Source organism: Myxocyprinus asiaticus, chromosome 1 (genome assembly GCF_019703515.2).
Source record: "Myxocyprinus asiaticus isolate MX2 ecotype Aquarium Trade chromosome 1, UBuf_Myxa_2, whole genome shotgun sequence".
Taxonomy (NCBI): Eukaryota; Metazoa; Chordata; class Actinopteri; order Cypriniformes; family Catostomidae; genus Myxocyprinus; species Myxocyprinus asiaticus.
The window spans coordinates 13846564-13868430 of NC_059344.1; the positions used below are offsets into that span (position 1 = coordinate 13846564).

The 21867-nt window shown below is 37.7% G+C and overlaps 1 protein-coding gene across 1 annotated transcript; it reads left to right on the forward strand.

Annotated features, from left to right (window-relative positions):
* The first annotated feature begins 2278 nt into the window (after positions 1 to 2278).
* Positions 2279 to 19949, forward strand: LOC127444874 (leucine-rich repeat-containing protein 28-like). Its single transcript, XM_051704477.1, has 11 exons — positions 2279 to 2482; positions 4096 to 4260; positions 5095 to 5324; positions 5427 to 5467; positions 6982 to 7019; positions 7121 to 7258; positions 13285 to 13491; positions 14146 to 14248; positions 14968 to 15143; positions 15681 to 15828; positions 19660 to 19949. Exons 3-11 carry the CDS (start codon positions 5157 to 5159, stop codon positions 19727 to 19729), a joined length of 1089 nt encoding a protein of 362 aa, XP_051560437.1. The 5' UTR covers positions 2279 to 2482; positions 4096 to 4260; positions 5095 to 5156; the 3' UTR covers positions 19730 to 19949.
* Positions 19950 to 21867: the final 1918 nt, after the last annotated feature.

Genomic DNA, 21867 nt, shown 5'->3' on the forward strand with positions numbered 1-21867 from the left:
ACAATGATAATGCGCCCCATCCTGGTCACCATTTAAAATTTTTTAAAAAAGAATCATGGTATTATTTTCATTGAAAATAATGAACCTTATGTTGTGACCTTAATGTTTTAGTAGTGACCTTAATTTTTATGGCACATCTTTTACTCATTTGCCTCATACCAAGTCACTTAATGAAAATGTTAGCAACTATAACTAGTTTTCAGTAAAAAACAAGGAGAAACAGCAGTTTTTTATACTTATGTCATCCATTTATTTGCATCAAAAATATTGTGAAAGAACCAAAAACTTGGATGGATAATGGAGACATACTCTGTTACTCAATCATTAAACATATCTAGCAGGCCTGTGCTGATATTCAAAACATTTAGAAAATGTTACACAATGGACAAGACATGAAAACTACAACATTGGTTTCTTCACTGTACAATAACAGAGCTTTCTTTTAACAGGCTATATTGAACAGTCTTGTGCTGAGACACAATAGGTCTGTTTGATGCTGATATTCAGAACTGTCAACAATACTGTGGAACCAATCTAGTTTTTAGTCTTGTAGTCCTCATTTAACAAACAATATTAGAATGATCAGAAAAACCAACAAAAATTACGACAAGATTAATAGTAATGTTTATCAATGCATTTCAACATTAAAACTGGAAATGAAAACATTTTCATTACCGTTTGTGACCATTTCTTCACTCTATTCTATATTCCACATCTTGCAGACAACATCAAACAGTTTTGGGTTGATTTGTACATGCCTTTTTGTCACATTTTTGAGGTGGAGGGATTAAGGTCAGGACTTTGTCTACTGTGTACCATATCTTGTCCTCCATCTTTGGCCAGAAGTATTGGTTTTTGCCAACTTTGTGCATGGTTTTAACCTCTAAAGCTCCTTCCTCCACATCTTCAATTGTTCCTGGTTAAAAGTCATTGTCATATTGCAAAAGGCACCACTTTCCCACCAGGTTGTCGGTGACATCTTCAAGTGGTGACAATGTCTCTTCAGTTTTGTTGCTTGTGTCATTACTCTCTAGGGCATTTCCTTGTGATGTTCTGATTTGCTCCTCATGAGAATTTGATAATTTCATTCTCATGGTTACTGACGGAAGGCAAGGACAGGAGTTCTCCCGTTGGCAGAAACAGCTAAGCTCACGGTTTTTTATTGTGCCATGTGTAATGCTGATAACCTGATGTATGCCCAGAATGCCTTTCACTGATGGAAGATCATTAGGAATTAGAGAAGATACTTCCTGAATCTCCTTCTCCTCTACATAGAACAGATTTATTTTTGTCAGGGACAGAAATGTTTCAAAGAGGATTTTAGCATTGGGGAGGTCAATGCCCTTAGCCACCAAAAAAATCGACTGATCTCTTTATAGTTGCTCCGACACCATCAGCAGGACCCTTCCCATGCCCTGCCTCCAGAAAACTCCAGTTAACTACAGTGAAACCCATCTGAAATGGAAATGTTGACAAAAGGTGAAAGTTTTTCTTTCCTCGATACTGCATTGTTGGACCATCACTAATGAAGAACAGCTTTTGCACACTTGAATGCTACTCTTTGAGATATTGGAGAACAGGTTTTAGCTCTGCCCAAATAGCGGTGGAGTCATGCTTCATTGAGGGAGAGATGGAACAGAATGATACTGTACCCTTTGTAGTGTATACAACACAATTGTGCAGTGTTGTCTGTCTGTGGGATGCTCCAAAGTGTATTTGATGCACCTCTGAAGCATACTTACATTGCCAGTTTTCAGCATAGTCAACGTGCAGAATGGCTTCATTGTCTCTCAGGGAACGTTTCAGTGCTTGCAGGTTCGTATACTGATGCTGAATATTAAAGAGATGTTTGAAACTTTTGATTTCATGTCTTTTTCAAATATTTTCAAAAGCTCTTCAGCTGTGCCCTCAATTCTTTACTTGACTGTTTTTGACACTGTGATCTTTTCTTTCTGTCCATCCTTCTCCTATTCATAGTTTTCTCGTTTTGTGATCCATTCATTCTCCCAAAGTGCTTGACATGAAAGGGAGGGGCCGGTTTTTACATGACACACACTCTTGGTACATGCAGGTTTTCTGCTTTTATCACAACACAAGCTCTCTGCCACATTCAACAAGTTATTAGTGCTGATGATGCCAAGCTGCTTTAGTCTGTCTGCCTTAAATTGAGCATTTTCATGCACTTTGCATAAGCAGGTGTCCCTGTTGTTAATGTTTGGACACACAATCCAGAATGGTCTCAATCTACAGAAATAGGATTATGAAATCTTAAATTGGGGCATCTCCAAAATCAACATTTAGTGGAGATTTTGCATAGATTCAGAGATATCTTTTCTGCTTTTTTTTTTTTTCCCGAAACGCATGATAGTTTCTTCCCTGAAGACAGCTAGCTATTGTCATCTCAACTCCTCGACAAGATCCTCACTGTGCTCATCATTTCTTTTGTACTGAGATTCAACCCTCTCCTTGATACGAATGAAAGGTTTGTGTTTTTTGAGTTTTTCTTATAGTGGTGATGTGAAATGCCTACTTGTTCTCCTGTACTTCTTCAGCATCTTAGTTGAGAAGACTCTACCATACACATGTTTGATTTTAAAGCTTTTAGAGCTATACTTGTGTTTCAAATGGTCAATGAGTGTATTGTGCAACAGGATAGACTTCCTGACATGATGGGGAACTTTGATATTTTTCAGTTGTCTTTGTGTTTTGGTTTTTGGGATTCACTAACTGACTGCTCTGGCTTCATTCTTTGTAATCTCTTCTTGTATCTGAAAACTCTTCTTTTCATGGACTGTAACTCCCTCTCTAACAGTTTCATTTTCCTTGCATTCTGACTCCTTCTTCTGGCCCTTCTCTGTTCTGGTATGTTGTGGTCTGGTGTACGTTGACCCTCACATGATGTACCAGGTGGAGTTGTTTCCCTACAGAAGGTCTCTAGCTCTTTCTGTACTTTCATCCGTGACCTATGCTGTTTTTGACTTGCTCTCCATTTCGCACGAGTGTATCTCTTTTCCCTTTCAGTCAAGTCCTTTATGTATTTAAATTTACCCTCTTGATTGCGCCTTAAATTTCTTTCTCGATCTTTTTGTAGGTATTGCTGGTATCTTATGGGGTCATCCCTGATCCTCTGCCTATATTTGCGCAGGTGCTCAGCTGTACTTTTTGGCATATTTGCATGTCTCTTGTGTTTCTCTGTCTGTATCAATCAGTAAAAATTTACATATATAAATGTTATGAATTATTATACATAAAATTAACAACTGAATTTCACTACCAAAACAAATATGTCAATACCAAAACAGCATTGCTTGTTCGGTACTGACAAAAAGTGTTTCGGTATTGACTGTTTCGGGTTTGACAATTCTACAATAACTTGCCTTTATCTTAAAATGTGAGCAAAACAGAATGCTGGACATCAATGCTTTTAACAGAATAAAGTCACAAAAAACACATATAATTTTTTTCAAACATTACATCTTGTTTTTATAAGCGTAACAAGAAGTTTGGTAATGACACTTTTTAAAAACACATCCAGGTTTTCTGACTTTACAACAAATTTATTTCAAAATGTTAAAGAACATCTACTCACCATGTGCTCCAGGAGGGAAGAAGGCCTTATGAGTCTTCCTGGTCACATGGTTTGGGTTGTGGCTAATGTTGCATCAATCCAGAGAGACTTTTTTGTTTGCGTTTCGGTATCGACAAAAAAATGGGGGACAACATCTTTTCTATATAAATAAATTCTTAAAAAAAAAAATTAAATGGCAGAAAAACTCCTGTCAGCTAAATTTAGATAGGACTTGAAAAGGTACATTAGGATGAAGTGTTTTAAAAATATGAAAAAATATTTAGTTGTTTAATTTCTAAGTGCAGTTTTGAGGGTTAGACTGGGGGACATGTGCCGCTCAATAGAAAAGAACATATAAATCACTATATTTAAAGATATGTAAAGTTATTACATTCATTATTTATATTGCCTCTTTTAGTCATGAACTATGACCTATATATATATATATATATATATATATATATATATATATATATATATATATATATATATATATATATATATATATATCCTCTTCCAATTTCAAGGCTTCATACTCCAGATCAGTAGGTGGCAGAAATGCACCTTTTGCTGGTTTGCCAACCGTCATTAAACGACGACGAAGAAGCAGAAGAAGAAGCAGAAGCGCTGTACATAAACAACACCAGGGATTTTCGCGAGAGCGATTTCTTATTGCTAAACGGGGATGTGATGTAAGTTGTAATTCATGCATGCTAAACATTTGTCGCGCACTGTATTGCTTAAATCAGTCCACACAGTCTAGTCTCGAAAGCAATAGTTTGAGAGATGCCCACCAGTTATGATCAGATTAATACTGTCACCACTTCAGTTTATATTTACATGTATGTTTTTTAACAGACTGACAGTACAGTGAACTGGTTTGAGCTATTAGTGGATACACATCTCTGTTTCATGCATTGCATGCATTACTCCTATAGTGCTTGATCTGTCATTACAATGTTTTCATACTAGAAGTCAATATTAGTTAATGAGCAGCTTCATGTGTTGTTGTTGTTGTTGTTGTTTGGGGTGTGGTAATGATGGACTCTCAAAATAATGACCATTGCAAGCCTTATTGCATCAACCAGCTAATGTTCAAAGACTATATAGACTTATACTTCTTATTTTTATGACGGCAACAAAAATGTTCTCTACATATTTTTTGACCTTTTATCTTCATGATACAGTGCTGTTACCACTGAGACACTTGACATTTTTATCTAAATGGAAAACAAGGAAGATGTGGTTAGAATCAGATGCCATGAATCTCGGCAACACATTTTTACACTTTAGGAGGACTTTCCTAAAAACATTTAAGTACCCAGTCTAAATCTTGGGTATGGGGGAATTATCTAAAATCTTAATGGTCCGAATAATAGGCTTCATGCAAAATATAATCTTATTTCTTTCAATTGATTTTGGGGTGAAATATGACCCAGACATAATTTTGTGAGGTTCACCATCACCCATAAAAATATGGGAAAAAAAATAGTCTACATTAAAAAAAAAAATTAAAAATCTTTTAGGTTCTGGAGATTAGAAGCTGAGAGAGGAAAAACTCTATCAGCAAAAGATATCTCTCGCAGCCATGGCCTCAGAGCTCCATGAAACGATCTTTATGGCCAAACAAGAGCGGCACAAGAATCTTTTCCTGAACTATAGAAACCTCAACAATTTCCCTGTCGAGCTTCTTAAAGATGAAGGTCTGCAGTTCTTAGAGAGACTCTACATGAAGAGAAACTCGCTCACAACACTGGTGAGATCTCACTCACAATGCTAATGGTTTCCACCTGAGCTTAGACTCCATGTAGGAACAGTAAATAATTGACTTACCCTAATTCTGCTCTCTTCTTGACAGCCTGAGAATCTTGCCCAGAAACTTCCTAACCTGATTGAATTGTGAGTATTTATCTTTGTTACACTCCTCACAAATTTAAGTGTTGAAAGTGTATATTGTATAGAATAACTTTGTTGATTTTGTAATAATTTAATTGTTTGTTTATATATATATATATATATATATATTTAATTGTTCATGATAACTTTAATATTGATTTTAAAATAATGTAATTGTTTATTTATAATTTTAATTTATTAATTTAATTGTTCATGAATAACTTTCATTTTCATTTTAAAATAATGGAATTTTTTATTTTTAAATTTCAAATTTATTAATTTATTTGTTCATTAATAACTTTAATATTGATTTTAAAATAATTTAGCTGTTTATTTTTCATTTTTAAATTTAGTAATTTTATTGTCCATGAATAAATATAATGTTGATATTATAATAATTTATTTGTTTTTATTTTAAATTTAATAATGTAATTGTTCATGAATATATTTAATATTGATTTTAAAATAATTGAATTAATTTTTTTTAATGTATTATTTCAGTTGTCCATGAATACATTTAATGTTGATGTTCTAATAATTTATTTGTTTTTTTTATTTAATAATATAATATTTTATTTGTTCATGAATAACTTTAATATTTATTTTAAAATAATGTAATTGTTTAATTTTAAATGTAAAAATGTCATAGTTTATGAATACATTGTGAGTTGTTTATTTTAAATTGAATAACTTCAATTTTATAATTTTACATTTAATAATGTCATTTTTCATGAATAAATTTATTAATTATTTTAATATATGTTAATTGTTTATTTTTATTTCTAAATTTAATAATTTTAATTGTTCATGATGTCAATGTTTGTAGATATGCTCTGGGTTTAATGATCAACTGTAATATTGCTGTTGTCCAATAGAGGGCCCTCTGATTTTAGTTGTAATCTCTTTTTAACCAACATGCCCCATGTTGAAATGAGCTACTTTTTATGTACAGTGGCCCCAAAAGATTTTTGGAAACTTAAGCCACACTCAGAAATGGGTGTTATTTATATTTAAGAAAGATAAAATACAGGTTTTAAATGATAAAACAATAGATATACTTTTCAAAATGAATACAAAAAAAAAAGTATTTGGACACTGTCAAATGTCGTGAAACATGTTCATAGTGGATGTGATGAACTACATCTGTGGTTTCTCTGCTAGTGTGAACTTGCGGGGATCTGACCTTATTCATCCACTAAAAAAAACAAAAAAAACAAGTCATTGTAAAAAAAAAAAAAAAAAAGAAAGGGGCAAAAGTGAAGTTATTTCTAGGAAAAGGCCTAGCATCATTTGTTTGCAGATCTGCCAGTTAGTTTGATATTTTGTTGTCTAATGCATCGACATTCAGACATTTTTAAGTTTGGCTTAAATGTCCAAATACGTTTTGAAGCCACTGTATGACTGTAAAGAGCTTGGTAGAATCACTGTTTTTTTTTTTTTTTTTTTAACTTCTGATTTAAATAAATAAATAAACATTATTATTCAACTTAATCGCACAATCTATCTTTTTCATTCAGATACCTGCACTCGAACAATATTGCTATTATTCCTCAAGGTAATTTTAACATAATTACACATTGAGACTTTTTTATTTCAGGTAGATTATTTAGGAGGTTGATTTAGAAGGATGACATTCTTGTCTTCATGTTAATGCAGCTATTGGCAACCTGGTGAAGCTGCAGTCACTGGACCTGAGTGACAATGCTCTGCAAGTCATCTGCCCAGAGATTGGTCAACTGCGCTCATTACGACACCTGCGATTGGCCAACAATCAGCTGAAATTTCTCCCACAAGGTGAATCATGCAATCATGTTTTAGCCTTTCATCTAGCATTACTCTCTAAATTAATAAGTAGAGCATGTATTGGACTACTACCGAATATTGTGATAAATAGTCTATGCAGAAAAAGATCCAATAATTGACAAATTTATGTATTTTGTTTTGTTGCTCCACCACTGCTCCACTACAGAAAATAATTTCAACTCATGCCAGAGATTGTAAAAAACACAACATTTTGTGAAACAAAATGTACAACGATTGTCCCATAGACTTCTATTGTAAGTGCATTTCTGAAAACGAGAGAACTTCTTTTAAATGTTGTCTTACAGTTTTCGAAATGACAATTACCTAACCTTTATTTTTTTACCCAAAAATTATAATTCTCTCATCATTTACAAATAACCCTTATGCCGTCTCAAAGCTGTATGATTTTCTTTCTTCTGCAGAACACAAACATATATATTTTGTATATGTGATGTGGTTTTATCCATGCAATGCTTGAAGTAAAAGAAAAAAAGTGCAGGTACTCTCCTTGTTAGTTATATACTCGATTTTTTGGTAAATAAATTATACTCTGAGACTTTGCTTTTGTTCACCACATACACCGATCAGCCGCAACATTAAAACCGCCTGCCTAATATTGTGTAGGCCCCCCTCGTGACCCCAAAACAGCGGCAACCCACATCTCAGAATAGCATTCTGACATGCTATTCTTCTCACCACAATTGTACAGTGCAGTTATCTGAGTTACCATAGACTTTGTCAGTTCGAACCAGTCTGACCATTCTCTGTTGACCTCTCTCATCAACAAGGCATTTCCATCCACAGAACTGCCGCTCACTGGATGTTTTTTTGTTTTTGGCACCATTCAGAGTAAATTCTAGAGACTGTTGTGTATGGAAATCCCAGGAGATCAGCAGCTACAGAAATACTCAAACCAGCCCATCTGGCACCAACAATCATGCCATGGTCGAAATCACTGAGATCACATTTTTTCATCATTCTGATGGTTGAATGTGAACATTAACTGAAGCTCCTGACCCGTATCTGCATTATTTTATGCATTGCACTGCTGCCACAGGATTGGTTTATTAGATAATCGCATGGATGATTGTTGTGCCAGACGGGCTGATTTGAGGATTTCTGTAACTACTGATCTCCTTGAAATGACCAGAACTTGGACCAGAAGCTGTGTAGCAAACTCCGACAGGAAAGGTTTGATTTTTCTGATGTTGTAAAGCAAGACCAGAATCTGCAAGACCAGGCAGTTGATGAGATGTGTGCAGTGAAATTAAGCTGGTCATCTACTACCACTCCCAGGTTCCGGGCTGTTCTGGTTGGTGTTAGTGTAGTTGAACCAAGTTGAATAGTGAGGTTGTGGTCAACAGATGGGTTGGCTGGGATCACAAGGAGTTCTGTCTTGACAAGGTTGAGCTGAAGGTGTCGTTCCTTCATCCAGGCCAAAATGTCCGAGAGGCAGGCAGAGATACGAGCTGAGACAGTAGGGTCATCAGGCTGGAATGACAGGTAGAGCTGCGTATCATCTGCATAGCAGTGGCCCTGTGCTGGCCTGGAGGAAAGAGGACAGACACTATTAAGGCAAGAATTTAAACATGCACAACATCAGGCCCTGCTTGAACTACGCCAGGACCAGGATCGCCGATTCCGGAGGTACTCCAAGCTCAAGCAGAGGACCGGCACGTGATCCGGAGCCTACTACACCAGGACAAAACCCCGGCCGTGACCCCGGACCCAGCAGCCCCCATGCCCCCGGTTGCCCTTATGATGATGGGGGCAGAAGATTATCCCGAAGCCTTCCTAGATCTTTTCGAAAGGACGGCCAAGATCTGGGCCTGGCTGCATCCCCAGTGGGTGGCCAGACTCATCCCATTGTTGTCTGGGGTAGCTCAACTCGCGGCAAAACAACTACCGGTGGCAAGTCTCCTGGTGTATGATGATCTGAGGAAGACCATCCTGCAGTGGGTCGGTCACAGCCCGGAGAAATACCGACAACTCTTCCGGTTGATGAAGACGGATGGTCGCAGCCACCCGTTTGCCTTCACTCAACAGCTCCGGGACGCCTGCTGGAAGTGGCTGCTGGCTGAGGACCGCGATGCCGAGGGAGTCATCAATATTACATCTCGTGGTGCTGGAGCAACTTATCCGTCGTCTCCCAAAAGGAATGGCAGAGTGGGTCCAGCGCCACTGCCCGGCGTCACTGGAGGAGGCCGTCCAAGTGGCGGAAGACCATATGTCGGCATATCAGAGGGCGGAAGAGCCCTCCCACTCTCTCTCTCTCTCTCTCTCTCTCTCTCTCCCCTCCCCCTGTGTCCCTTCACTGCAGCCCATCCCAGTACCCCGGAGGTGTGGAATCCTGCCGCCGAAGCCAGCTCCACGATAGCGGGGGTTTGTCCCGCCGCCTCATTGTGTCATCGCTCTCCCCAGTGCTTACTGCTATCAGAAACAGGTGTTAGACATTATAGCGCTCAGGAGTGTGCACCCTTACCACTTTCTCTCTCTCCGGACGAATGCTCGTCCATGCCCCCACCGCCACAAACCCTCTCAGTAGTTTTAGACAGTAAGGGTAGTAGAGAGACTGGTCTGTAGTTGTTGACTACTGTGGGGTTATGTGTTAGTTTTTTAAACAGTGGGGTTACTGCCTCCTTGAATGTATTGGGAAAGTTTCCAGTTGTGAGAGATGCGTTGATAATGTGTGTGAGTATGGGTTAGATCGGCATCTTGCATAAGATGGGAGGGGACAGGGTCAAGTGGACAGGTGGTAGGATGGTTAGAAAAAAGCTCTTTGAAGACCTCAGTCTCAGAGAGAGGAGAGAAAGAGGAAAACAGGAATGGATGTTGGAAGAGAGTAGCTGTGGGTGTTAGGTGTAGAGAACTGGCTGCTGATGCTCACTAACTTGTCAGTAAAAAACATGGCAAAGTCATCAGCAGTCAGAGTAGTAGGATGTGGTGGAGGAGGATAGAGAAGAGATGAGAAAGTTGAAGAGTTTATGGGAATCTGAAGTGTTACTGATCTTGTTCTAGTAATAATCAATTTTAGCAGCAGAAGCTCTAGCAGAAAAAGAGAAGTAATTTGATACTTACACAGGTCAGCAGGGTATTTTGACTTGTGCCACTTTCTCTCCACAGCCCTCAGCTCGGTTCAGTGAACACGAAGTGTCTCTGACAGCCAGGGGCTGGAGGGTGTGGCATGTGCTGGCCTGGAGGAAAGAGGACAGACACTATTAAGACAAGAATTTAAAGTTGAGCAAAGAGCATTTGTAGCTTCATTAAGTCAAGTGAAGAGAAATGGTTAGTGGAGGGAAGGGGTGCAGAGACTATGGAAGAGAAGCGAGTGGGTGAGATTCCTTCCATTCAATGAGAGACATTTTTTTCCTTGAAAAAAATATGTGATTCCTCACATATTGTGAATTTGTGCAGGAGCCAGATATTGTGCAGATAATCAAAAGTAAATGGAGAACAAACTGATTTGATGATGTTTGGGATTGAGAACGCTGACACACATCTGTATATAATATAGAACCAAACACATCAGAATATACAGTAGTTCCTGGTACATTCACTTTCAAGTTTTGACAGCATCTTTCTTTGCTCACCAGCTAAGTATGAGGAAACAACATCACCAGGAGCATTTAAACTTCAGTAGACAATGCAATTGGTGAACTTCATTTAGCCAAGACTTTGATTTTTTTGTAAGCCTGGCTTCTAAATGAGAACACAAGCCTTTAACCTCTCTTGGTTATATATTTTCCTCTTAAGCTCACTGTGTTGCCTTTCAACATGCTTAATTTGAAAAACTGTAACTAAAACAATTTTTAATGATACACAGAAACGTACAAATGCTTGGAACTCACAGAATCTTACTGCAAGCGAGTTCTGTTAAAGTTTTGGGTGAATTGATCTCAAAAAAGGAGCAGGAAGCCAGATAACTCTGCTGTCTTTACTCTGAAACTTTAAACCCTTCTACCCATGAAGGTAAACTGATCTAAAATGGAAGGAGCGTAATGTATTTAAACTGAAATAGTGAATTGTGAACTCTGGGGAGTTTTCTAGTAAATAAGCCTAGCGGTGTGAATCTTTGGGTTGAAAGCGAATTGATTCGATTCACGATTCAAAGGGTTTTATACAATTTATTCAGTTCGATTTAAAAACGATTTTTGCAAATTCAAAATGATTCAGTTCACAAGAAATTTTTTTTAAAATGCATTTATAGTTTTCTTTAAAGGTGCTGTAAGCGATTTCAGCTGTTCTGCTTCCACGAGACTGAGTCGTTGAATTAGCCATGCCCCCTCTTTCCAAAACCCCACACCCCAAAGATAACCAATGAGCTTTATTGAGACCGACATCGTGCAGAAATGGTTGTTTAAAACAACAGCAGCAAAATAGTGCCCTCAACAGACAACTGCTATGAACAACATGGCTTAAAAATGGCAGTAAGCCTCAATAATTCGCTGCAACTACAATACTATGAGAACGCGCAAAATGATTGACAGGTTGAAAGCGTCATTGTCCGTGGCCCACGGACACATTTTTATTTGCGTCTAGTGCTGTCACAGAGACAGGTAAGATATCTTATGACACTTATTTCATGAATATCTTTCAGGGAGTTGGAACATTTTCTGCATAACTTTCCATGAAAACAAATGCTTACAGCACCTTTGAATACTTCCCCTAATGTATCTTAAGTAAGAAAAACTACTTAAGATTGCTTATTTCACCAAAAGTAACTCGAAAGAAAACACATTAAATACATGTACATACAGGTTACTTGGAATACAATAATAGTACAAGAGTACAATGTGCCAATAAAATATTTCTGAGCTGAACGTAGCTAGAAAAGAATTCCATATTCCATTTTTCACTATAAAAGTATTTATTAATTTGAATTACTTTTCCAGGCTTTGAAACCACAATTTTAAAATTCCCAGATATTTCCAGGTTTTCTATGACTGTGGGGACCCTGAATCAATAAACGAATCCAAATATTACAACATTAAAGTAACATGATCTGACTACATTCAGTTTCAAAGAAAAGAGAAAAGCAATCGTATTGATGACTTCAATTTAAAAGTTTTCTGCACACCAAGTCCCCAACTAAACAATGATACCAGTAAAATGGCAATATTTTATCGTATAGAAAATGGTGGCTTTATAATTGACCTCACAATTAAATCACTTTATTTCAATGGTGTTCCAGTGTCAAAAATTTACTTTTACATTTATGGTCAATATTTGCCCCATGTATTTGATTTTCAGGGGCATTTTTGACTTTTATGAGGGCATCATTTTTCTATCAATTTAAAACGTAAACTGTGTCTTATTCATTTGTCAAAATGTCAATATATTAATTTAATTAATAGCCTACAAATTCTTAAGTCTGAGAATGTATACGTCTTACCCCAAAAATTCCATCAACATCAACTAATAATAATTCATTACGAGGGCAGTTTTTGGGATGTGCTATAGAATGAAGCCACACATGTCTCATTTAAATCACATGTACTGAAACTAATAAATATTTATATATTCTAAAATATTGTATCTAATTTACTGAATCACGATTCATTCGTATTTTAACGGTCTAAATCGATTTTTGACAAACACTAACGATTCTTGATTCAAAAATCATATTTCAAGATGGATGCATATGAATCGGCAGGATTACTAATCGATGCATCGAGAAAACGAATGAATTGTTACAACCCTTACTAAGCCCTTTGACACTCTTTAAAACACTTTGTTCCAAAACACTTGAGCAAAGTCATCTTTTGTCTTTCTTTTATTGAGCTTTTCCATGTAAATTGGTTAACGTTTCGTCTGAAGCTGAGACTGGCTTTAATTTATCGTACAGAAAGTGTTCAAAACATGTTCAAGTGTTTTACAATGCCTTGTTCAGACACTTTCTAACATGATTTAACTAGCATGGATAGTTTTATTGTGTTTCAAAGCCTCACCCATACATACTGTATGTCACGTATGTAATCATGGTTCTTTTTTTAAAAATGACTTGCTTGTGCTGGTAGAGCTGGGAGATCTGAGAGAGCTGGAGACTCTCGATGTTTCCATGAACTTCCTGAGGACTCTGCCAGAGCGTCTGCACAGGTGTCTGTCCCTGCAGTGCCTGACGGCAGACCGCAACCTCCTGCACTGCCTTCCTCGCCAGCTCTGCCTGCTGCCTGACCTCAATGAGCTCTCCATGGCCGCCAACTGCCTGACCTCACTGCCTCTGGGTGAGCAGACACACACACACATTCTTTATTCTTTATTCTCGTTTGAAAGAAAGAATAAAATTATGGTTGTAAAGTTAACAGAAGCCATATTCTGTTAACTAGTATTCATATAACATATCTGTTTTTCAGGAACTCCAGAGTGCAAAAACTCCTTTCTGTTTCTCAGGAATGAATCAGGGCCATTTTTTATTTTTTATTGTACACTAGTAGTATATTTGAAAGGGGATTTGTTTTTTTTTATTGGGTATTTTTTATTTATTATTAATTTGTTGTCTTTCCTGATGGTCAAAATGACCCTGGTTGGGGTTAATATTTAGGGTTTGAATTTGGGGATCTATGTTTGGAGTAGGAGGAGTTAGGAGCTGGGTTTGTAATTATTTGAGACAATCATATGTTGTAAAGTTGAGGAGCATGTTGTATTCCTTCAGACAGATGTGCATGTCAACTTCATGTCAACTTCAGATTGTTACACCACATAACATAAGTGGGCACATGGATAATGTTTATGGCAGCATTGAGACATCAGAGGGGCATTCCAGGGGAATTATCTGACATTTATGTTGGGCAGGATTTGAATGACATTGAGGGTATTGAGATCATGGGGGCATCTTTAATCATGGGAACATATACTGAAGAATCATTTGTTTCTGTCAGATATGGGGCGCTCCATGGAGTTGCAGTTTGTCTTTGTGGACAACAACGCTCACCTGAAGGGTCTCCCGTCGTATCTTTATAACAAAGTCATTGGCTGCAGTGGGTGAGTTCTTTCTTCTTGTTGTAATGTGCTATCAGACTCCAGAATCCAAAGTTTAAAAATTGAAAACATGAAGCATAAGCCTCACTTTTGATTATTGCCATTTTAATCAATCTAAGATCCTTAAAGAGGAAGGGGTTGTCTAGCTGACATGATAAATGACCAGTCACAGTTTGGTTAGTTTTTACAAGATATTAGCCGGTAGCTAATTCAAACAATGGAGCAAAAGGCACACAATGAGCTCATTTTCATGCACACCAATACGCTGATAACTACCAAAAATCATGACATTTGAAATAATCGCGTTATTCCCCACATTTGACGTCCAGCCGTGAAGAGGCATGCGCTCAACATGCGTGTACATTGGATGAGCCGGTAAGAATGCCAGTTATGGTATTTGCATGCAACACGAAATTGGCGTAATGGGCAAAAATCTACCCGTGTTGATCGGTTTATTCTTACGCCGTTAATGATCTTACACAAATAAAGGAAAGCTGATTAGTGTGTTTACATGACCACACACGTAGAACATAATGTTAATACACTCACTGTGCGTGTAGACTTGTATGTGCGTGTGGTCAGAATTTTTGTCCATAAATAATGATAATGCACTGGTTAATTCTAAGATATAACACTGCATTTAAAGCAGATAATATGGTTTTGCTCAATGATATCTCATTTATTTGCTGCTGTATGCCTCAAACAAAAATGCTTGTGCACAGATGCGGTCTAGCAACTGAGATCTCTGACGTGAAGCAGCTCTCTTTGACTCTGGGAGATGTGACCGTTCCTCTCCCCTCTGAAGTGAAGGCCATATGCTCCGAGACTGACTGTGTATTACCTCTGGAAGAGCTGGCGTGCAGAGTCCTGCATGCGGCCCATAACAGAACCAGTACAGGTAAGAGTCTCAAACAAACCTACAACAATGTATCGGGTTACATGGTGCTAGTGCCTAAGATTTAGGCTCTGTTACAAAAGCCTGTGAGCTGCCTCCAGTGCATTTTAAAGTATAATAGGTGTACTCCTTCACACGAAGGCTATTCAGCCTTCTAAAATATCTTATTTTGGCCAGATTCTAAGACAGCTTTCCATGTGTTCTTCCGAAAATGCATTCACGATGGTGGATTGTGTTAAGGGAAATGTTGATTAGTGTTTTCATTCAATGCTGAAAAGTTCACTAGGTTTATGAGCATGGGTAATAAATTATTATTATTATTATAGTTATTACTATTTTATCATTTAGCTTAGGTTTTTGCCCAAGAGATTTGCAGTAGACATATTAAAGGGACAATCTCCCCGGAGTAACCTAAAGTTAAGTGTCTTGCTCAAGGGCCCAATAGTAATAGCTCATGGATGAACCCTTGAAGGGTTTTAACTCTCACCAAGATCTTTGTCTGAGCTCTTCATGATCATTGTTCTTTGGTTTTTCATGCAGATGTGCAGTTCCTGTTGCCTAAGAGTCTGCTGGATGTGGTCCAGTGGCCTCTGGGTCACTGTCACCGCTGCAGTCAGCCTATGTTCACCATCGTCTACCCCAAACTCTTCCCTCTCAGAGAGACCGCACTCGCTGGAGTGCACAAGAGGTACTGCTCTGAGCATGCTCTTGTATCATATCACACATTTACTCTGCCTCTTCATCTCTTTGCTGCCTACTCTCTTGACTAAGATTGATTAACTCATGCTGTCATTTACATGCTCATGTACCAAAAACGTCATCTTGTTTATGTTTATTTTTCTAATTTCTTTCGCATGTCGAAAAACTCACTCTGAAGCCCTTGTTTACTTTCACTTCGCTCTGTTTCCCTCTCTACCTGTCACATTCTCTCACTCACTCATTCATTAACTCTTATTCATTTACTTTCTCTCACCCATACATTAATTCCATCAATCATTCACTCCCTCACTCATTCAGTCCTTCACTTATTCATTCATTCACTTTCTCTCACTCATTCAATCATGTGTTCATTACCTCATTAATTCACTCCCTCACACATTCATTCATTCATTCCATTATTCATTTACTCCCTCACTCATTCATTAATTCCCTTATTCATTCATTTATTCACCCCTCACCCATTCATTTACTTTCTCTCTCACCATCCATTCATTCCCCCACTCATTCATTCCTACTCTCTCACTCATTCATTTATTCACTCCCTCACTGATTAATTACTTCACTTCCACTCGTTCATTCAGTTTCTTCCTAGCTCAATCCTTCCTTAACTTCCTCACTCATTCATTCACTATTTCACTCATTTATTTACTCCCTCACTGATTCATTCTCTTGCTCGCTCTCACTCATTAATTTACTTTATAATTTATTAATTCACTCCCTCACTACTCACTCCCTAATTCACCCTTTCACTTGCTCATTGCCTCATTCATTCATTCACTTTCTCACTCAGTCATGTATTCATTGCCCAATTCATTTATTCCCTCACACATTCACTTTCTCCCTCACTCATTCATTTATTCACTCCCTCACTACTCACCTTTTTACCCTCTCATTACTTTTCTCAATCGCTCCTTCATTCCTTCACTCACTTACTCACTTAATCATTCACTCACTCACAAACACACTCATTCACTTTTCCACTCACTGTTCAAAGTCACACATTCATGCCCTCATTTGATTATTCCTTTACCATTTACTCCCTCACTCGTTCATTCTTTCACTCATTCATTCACTCATTTATTAATTCCCTCCCTCGCTCATTTTTTTACTCTCATTCATACATTCACTCCTTCACAGATTATTTTCCTTCACTCTCACTCATTGACTTTCTCTCATTAATTAACTATTCACTTACTCATTCACTTCCTCACTGATTCATTCTCTCACTCTCATTCATTTACTTTCTCATTTATTCATTTACTCCCTCACTACTCACTCCCTCATTCACCCTTTTACTCATTGTCTCATTCATTAACTTTCACTTTCTCTTTCACTAATTTATTCATTCCCTCATTCATTCACCCTTCCACACATTCATTCACTTTCTCCTTCACCCATTCATTCATTCCCACACTCATTCACTCCCTCACTCATTTATTCCTTCACTCTCACTCATTTATGCTCTGTCATTATTCTCATTCATTGCCTAATTCATTTACTTCCATGCTCATTTATTCACTCCCTCACTGGTTCATTCCTACATTCTCATTAATTCACTTTCTCACTCATTCTTTCACTCCCTCACTATTCACTTCATAATTCATCCTTTCACTCGCTCATTCATTCACTTTCTCATGTACTCATTCCTTCACTCTAACTGCACTCCCTTATTCACCTTTTCACTCATTTATTTATTCATTCATTTTCTCACTTAATCTGTCATTAATTTCTTCACTCGCTTAATCATTCACTCACTCATTCACTCACTCACTCACTCACAAATGTAGTCATTCACTTTTTTCTCACTAGTATTTACTAACACATTCACGCCTTCATTCATTCATTCATTATTTCACTCTCTCACTTTTTCATTCTCTTTTACTAACTCTCACTCACTTCACTCATTCATTCATTTTCCCTCTCTCTCTTTCTCATATTCACTTATTCATTCAGTCGTCCTGTGGTTTTCTCTTATTCACTCATTAACTCACTCAGTCATACACGTATTCATTTAGGCTCTTATTCATTTGTTCATCCCTTCATTTACAGACTCTCTCACTCACTCTCTCTTTTCCATGCCTGTTTTCTCTAATCCACCTCACTTCCTTTATCTGCTCATCTTCCTTCTCATTTGATTGGTTGAAATGTTGAGCGTGTGGAAACGAGCTGTGTTTACTCCACTGCCTGTTATGCCCCATCTGTAACGCAACACTGTGCTTTGGTATCAGCATCTCCCAGCATAACCCAATCAGCCTGCTCAGCTGCAGCTCTCAGCTACTTCACATGCATTAAGAGATCTAATGGAGTGTTCACCTGCTGTTTGGAGATGAATGTTGTGTTGGAAGAGCGTGTGTGTTTGTAAGTGACAAAGAGAGAAAAAGACAATAAGAAAAGATAGAAAGTGGCTCATTCTGACCCTGAAATCACAGCATACAATAACACACTCATTACAGTCTCGCACAAATGGCAGCTGCCATTCGTTTAAAGGGATAATTCACTCAAAAAGAAAAATTGTCTCCTCATTTACTCACCCTCATGCCATCCCAGATATGTATGATGTTCTTTCCTCTGCAGAAAACAAATGAAGATTTTCAGATGAATATGTCAGCTCTGTAGGTCCTCACAATGCAAGTGAATGGTGATCAGCACTTTAAAGCTCCAAAAAGCACAGACAATCGTAGTAAAAGTAATCCATTGTCCATAAATAATCCTTAAAAGACTCCAGTGGTTAGATTAATATCTTCTAAAGCAATATGATCGCTTTGGGTGAGAAACAGATCAATATTCAAGTCCTTTTCACTATAATTGTTACTTCCAATCGCTCTACAAAGGGTGTCCATGAGGGGATCCAGTTCACTACGAGACGTAAGTGTGCTGGCATGTTCAAATTAAAGCAAAACCAATGAAGTTTGTGAACCGTGTTCTCTTGTAAACAAATCGAGCTGCCGCTCTTACGGCAGCATGAACTGGATCCCCTCATGGACGCACATTGGAGAGCGACCAGAAGTAAACAATTATAGTGAAAAGGACTTAAATATTGATCTGTTTCTCCCCCAAAGCTATAATATCACTTTAGAAAACATTAATTTAACTACTGGAGTCGTATGGATTACTTTTACTATGATTGTGCATTTTGGAGCTTAAAGTGCTGATCACCATCCGCATGCATTGTATGGACCTACAGAGCTAAAATAATCTTCTAAAAATCTTTGTTTGTGTTCTGCAGAAGAAAGAAAGTCTTACACATCTGGGATGGCATGAGGGCGAGTAAATGATGAGATAATGTTCTTTTTTTGTTGAACTAACCCTTTAAGATTGAAGAAAATGTTAGAGAATTTTGTTCTATTTGCCTTGTTTTCCTCCTTTTACATTCTTCCTTTTCACTCTTGGGGTCAACAAGTTAGCCATTGTGTGTGTATTTGTGAAAGCATACCAGAAAACCCAGACTATTTCAATATCACTGCATGGAGCTGCCTAATAGGAACACATATTTTTGTGGAAGTAAAACAATGTCTCTTTACATGCACAAATTTTAATGTTAATATATTGAGATCTCAGCTGATATGAAAGTTAATTAACATTCTTTTATCATTCTCTTACAGTAAGCTAGTTGAAAAGGGGTTTTAGTGGTTCACTAACCATAGAAAAGTTGTGCAGTAGGTTGCTCTCCACCTCTGTGTTTTTGATAATCAGTCATTTGTTATTAATTTGTGTTTTATTTTCCCTCTCTTGACGTCTCTCATTAAAAGCATACTTACAGTTTTTCTCACTCGCTCTCTTTTTACTCTTGTGTAAACAGAACCACTGTGAGTTTTGTAGCATACTGCTGCTCAAGCCAGTGTCTGAGGACGTTTGACCTGCAGGGCTGACATCTCTCATCCGCTAACCTCACATCACTTCTCATGGTGCTTTCATAGTCACGGATGTGTAGTATACTGCAAGAGACTTTCTGTTGAACTAATACAGCTCTGGAAAAAATTAAGAGACCAATGCAAAAATATCAGTTTCTCTGGATTTACTATTTATAGGTATGTGTTTGAGTAAAATTAACATTTTTGTTTTATTCTATAAAGTACTGACAACATTTCTTCCAAATAAAAATACTGTAATTTAGAGCATTTATTTGCAGAAAATGACAACTGGTCAGAATAACAAAAAAGATGCAGTGTTTTCAGACCTCGAATAATGCAAAGAAAACAAGTTCATATTCATTTTTAAACAACAAAATACTAATGTTTTAACTTAGAAAGATTTCAGAAATCATTATTTGGTGGAATAACCCTGATTTTCAATCACAGCTTTCATGCGTCTTGGCATGCTCTCTACCAGTCTTTCACATTGCTGTTGGGTGACTTTATGCCACTTCTGGTGCAAAAATTAAAGCAGCTCAGCTTGGTTTGATGGCTTGTGGCCATACATCTTCCTCTTGATCACATTCCAGAGGTTTTCAAGGAGGTTCAGGTCTGGAGATTGGGCTGGCCATGACAGGGTCTTGATCTGGTGGTCATTCATCCACACCTTGATTGACCTGGCTGTGTGGCATGGAGCATTGTCCTGCTGGAAAAACCAATCCTCAGAGTTGGGGAACATTGTCAGAGCAGAAGGAAGCAAGTTGTCTTCCAGGATAACCTTGTACGTGGCTTGATTCATGTGTCCTTCACAAAGACGAATCTGCCCGATTCCAGCCTTGCTGAAGCACCCCCAGATCATCACCGATCCTCCACCAAATTTCACATTAGATGTGAGACACTGTGGCTTGAAGGTCTCTTCTAGTCTCCGTCTAACCATTAGATGACCAGGTGGAGGATCGGTGATGATCTGGGGGTGCTCCAACAAGGCTGGAATCAGGCAGATTCGTCTTTGTGAAGGACGCATGAATCAAGCCACGTACAAGGTTATCCTGGAAGAAAACTTGCTTCCTTCTGCTCTGACAATGTTCCCCAACTCTGAGGATTGGTTTTTCCAGCAGGACAATGCTCCATGTCACACAGCCAGATCAATCAAGGTGTGGATGGAGGACCACCGGATCAAGACCCTGTCATAGCCAGCCCAATCTCCAGACCTGAACCCCATTGAAAACCTCTGGAATGTGATCAAGAGGAAGATGGATGGCTACAAGCCATCAAACAAAGCTGAGCTGCTTGAATTTTTGCACCAGGAGTGGCATAAAGTCACCCAACAGCAATGTGAAAGACTGGTAGGGAGCATGCCAAGATGCAAGAAAGTTGTGATTGAAAATCAGGGTTATTCCACCAAATATTGATTTCTGAACTCTTCCCAAGTTAAAACATTAGTATTGTGTTGTTTAAAAATGAATATGAACTTGTTTTCTTTGCATTATTCAAGGTCTGAAAACACTGCATCTTTTGTTATTTTGACCAGTTGTCCTTTTCTGCAAATAAATGCTCTAAATTACAGTATTTTTATTTTGAATGTGGGAGAATTGTTGTCAGTACTTTATAGAATAAAACAAAAATGTTCATTTTACTCAAACACATACCTATAAATTGTAGAAACTGATAATTTTGCAGTGGTCTCCATAGCTGTACATATCTGTGCATCAGGCCTCACTAAACAATAAATATTTGGCAGCTCAAAGTCCTGAAGATGTTTAAGACAGCCACATATCAGCATGTTAAATCCTTTATTTACAAAGCCAGCAGTCAGCGCAAAACTGATTAGAGTACAGAAATGAATGTTGAATGAGAAGAACCAGACCTATTCAAACAATAAAGAATTGTTTACCCAGAAATGTTGTAGGTATATAAACTGAAGAATATCAGAAATACAGATTAGATTGTTCTTAATGAAAGTATGTAAAACATTCAGGCTGTAATTGAAGAAGTTTTCTTGAGAAAGTCATATTGTTTACATTATCAATAATATTAATGTGCTTGAGTTTTGAGATATGGACAAAGAGTTTTCAGTTTCCATTTCAAAGAATGAAAGAGAGTATATTTATTCAGAGCTCTTTATTGAAAATGGACCACATTTTTCAGTCATTTCA

Coding starts and splice junctions, on each gene's coding strand:
- LOC127444874 (XM_051704477.1), top strand. CDS start 5,157: ATGGCCTCAGAGCTCCATGAAACGATCTTTATGGCCAAACAAGAGCGG. Junction 7,020..7,120: donor TATTGCTATTATTCCTCAAG/GTAATTTTAACA, acceptor ATGTTAATGCAG/CTATTGGCAACCTGGTGAAG. Junction 15,144..15,680: donor CCATAACAGAACCAGTACAG/GTAAGAGTCTCA, acceptor TTTTTCATGCAG/ATGTGCAGTTCCTGTTGCCT.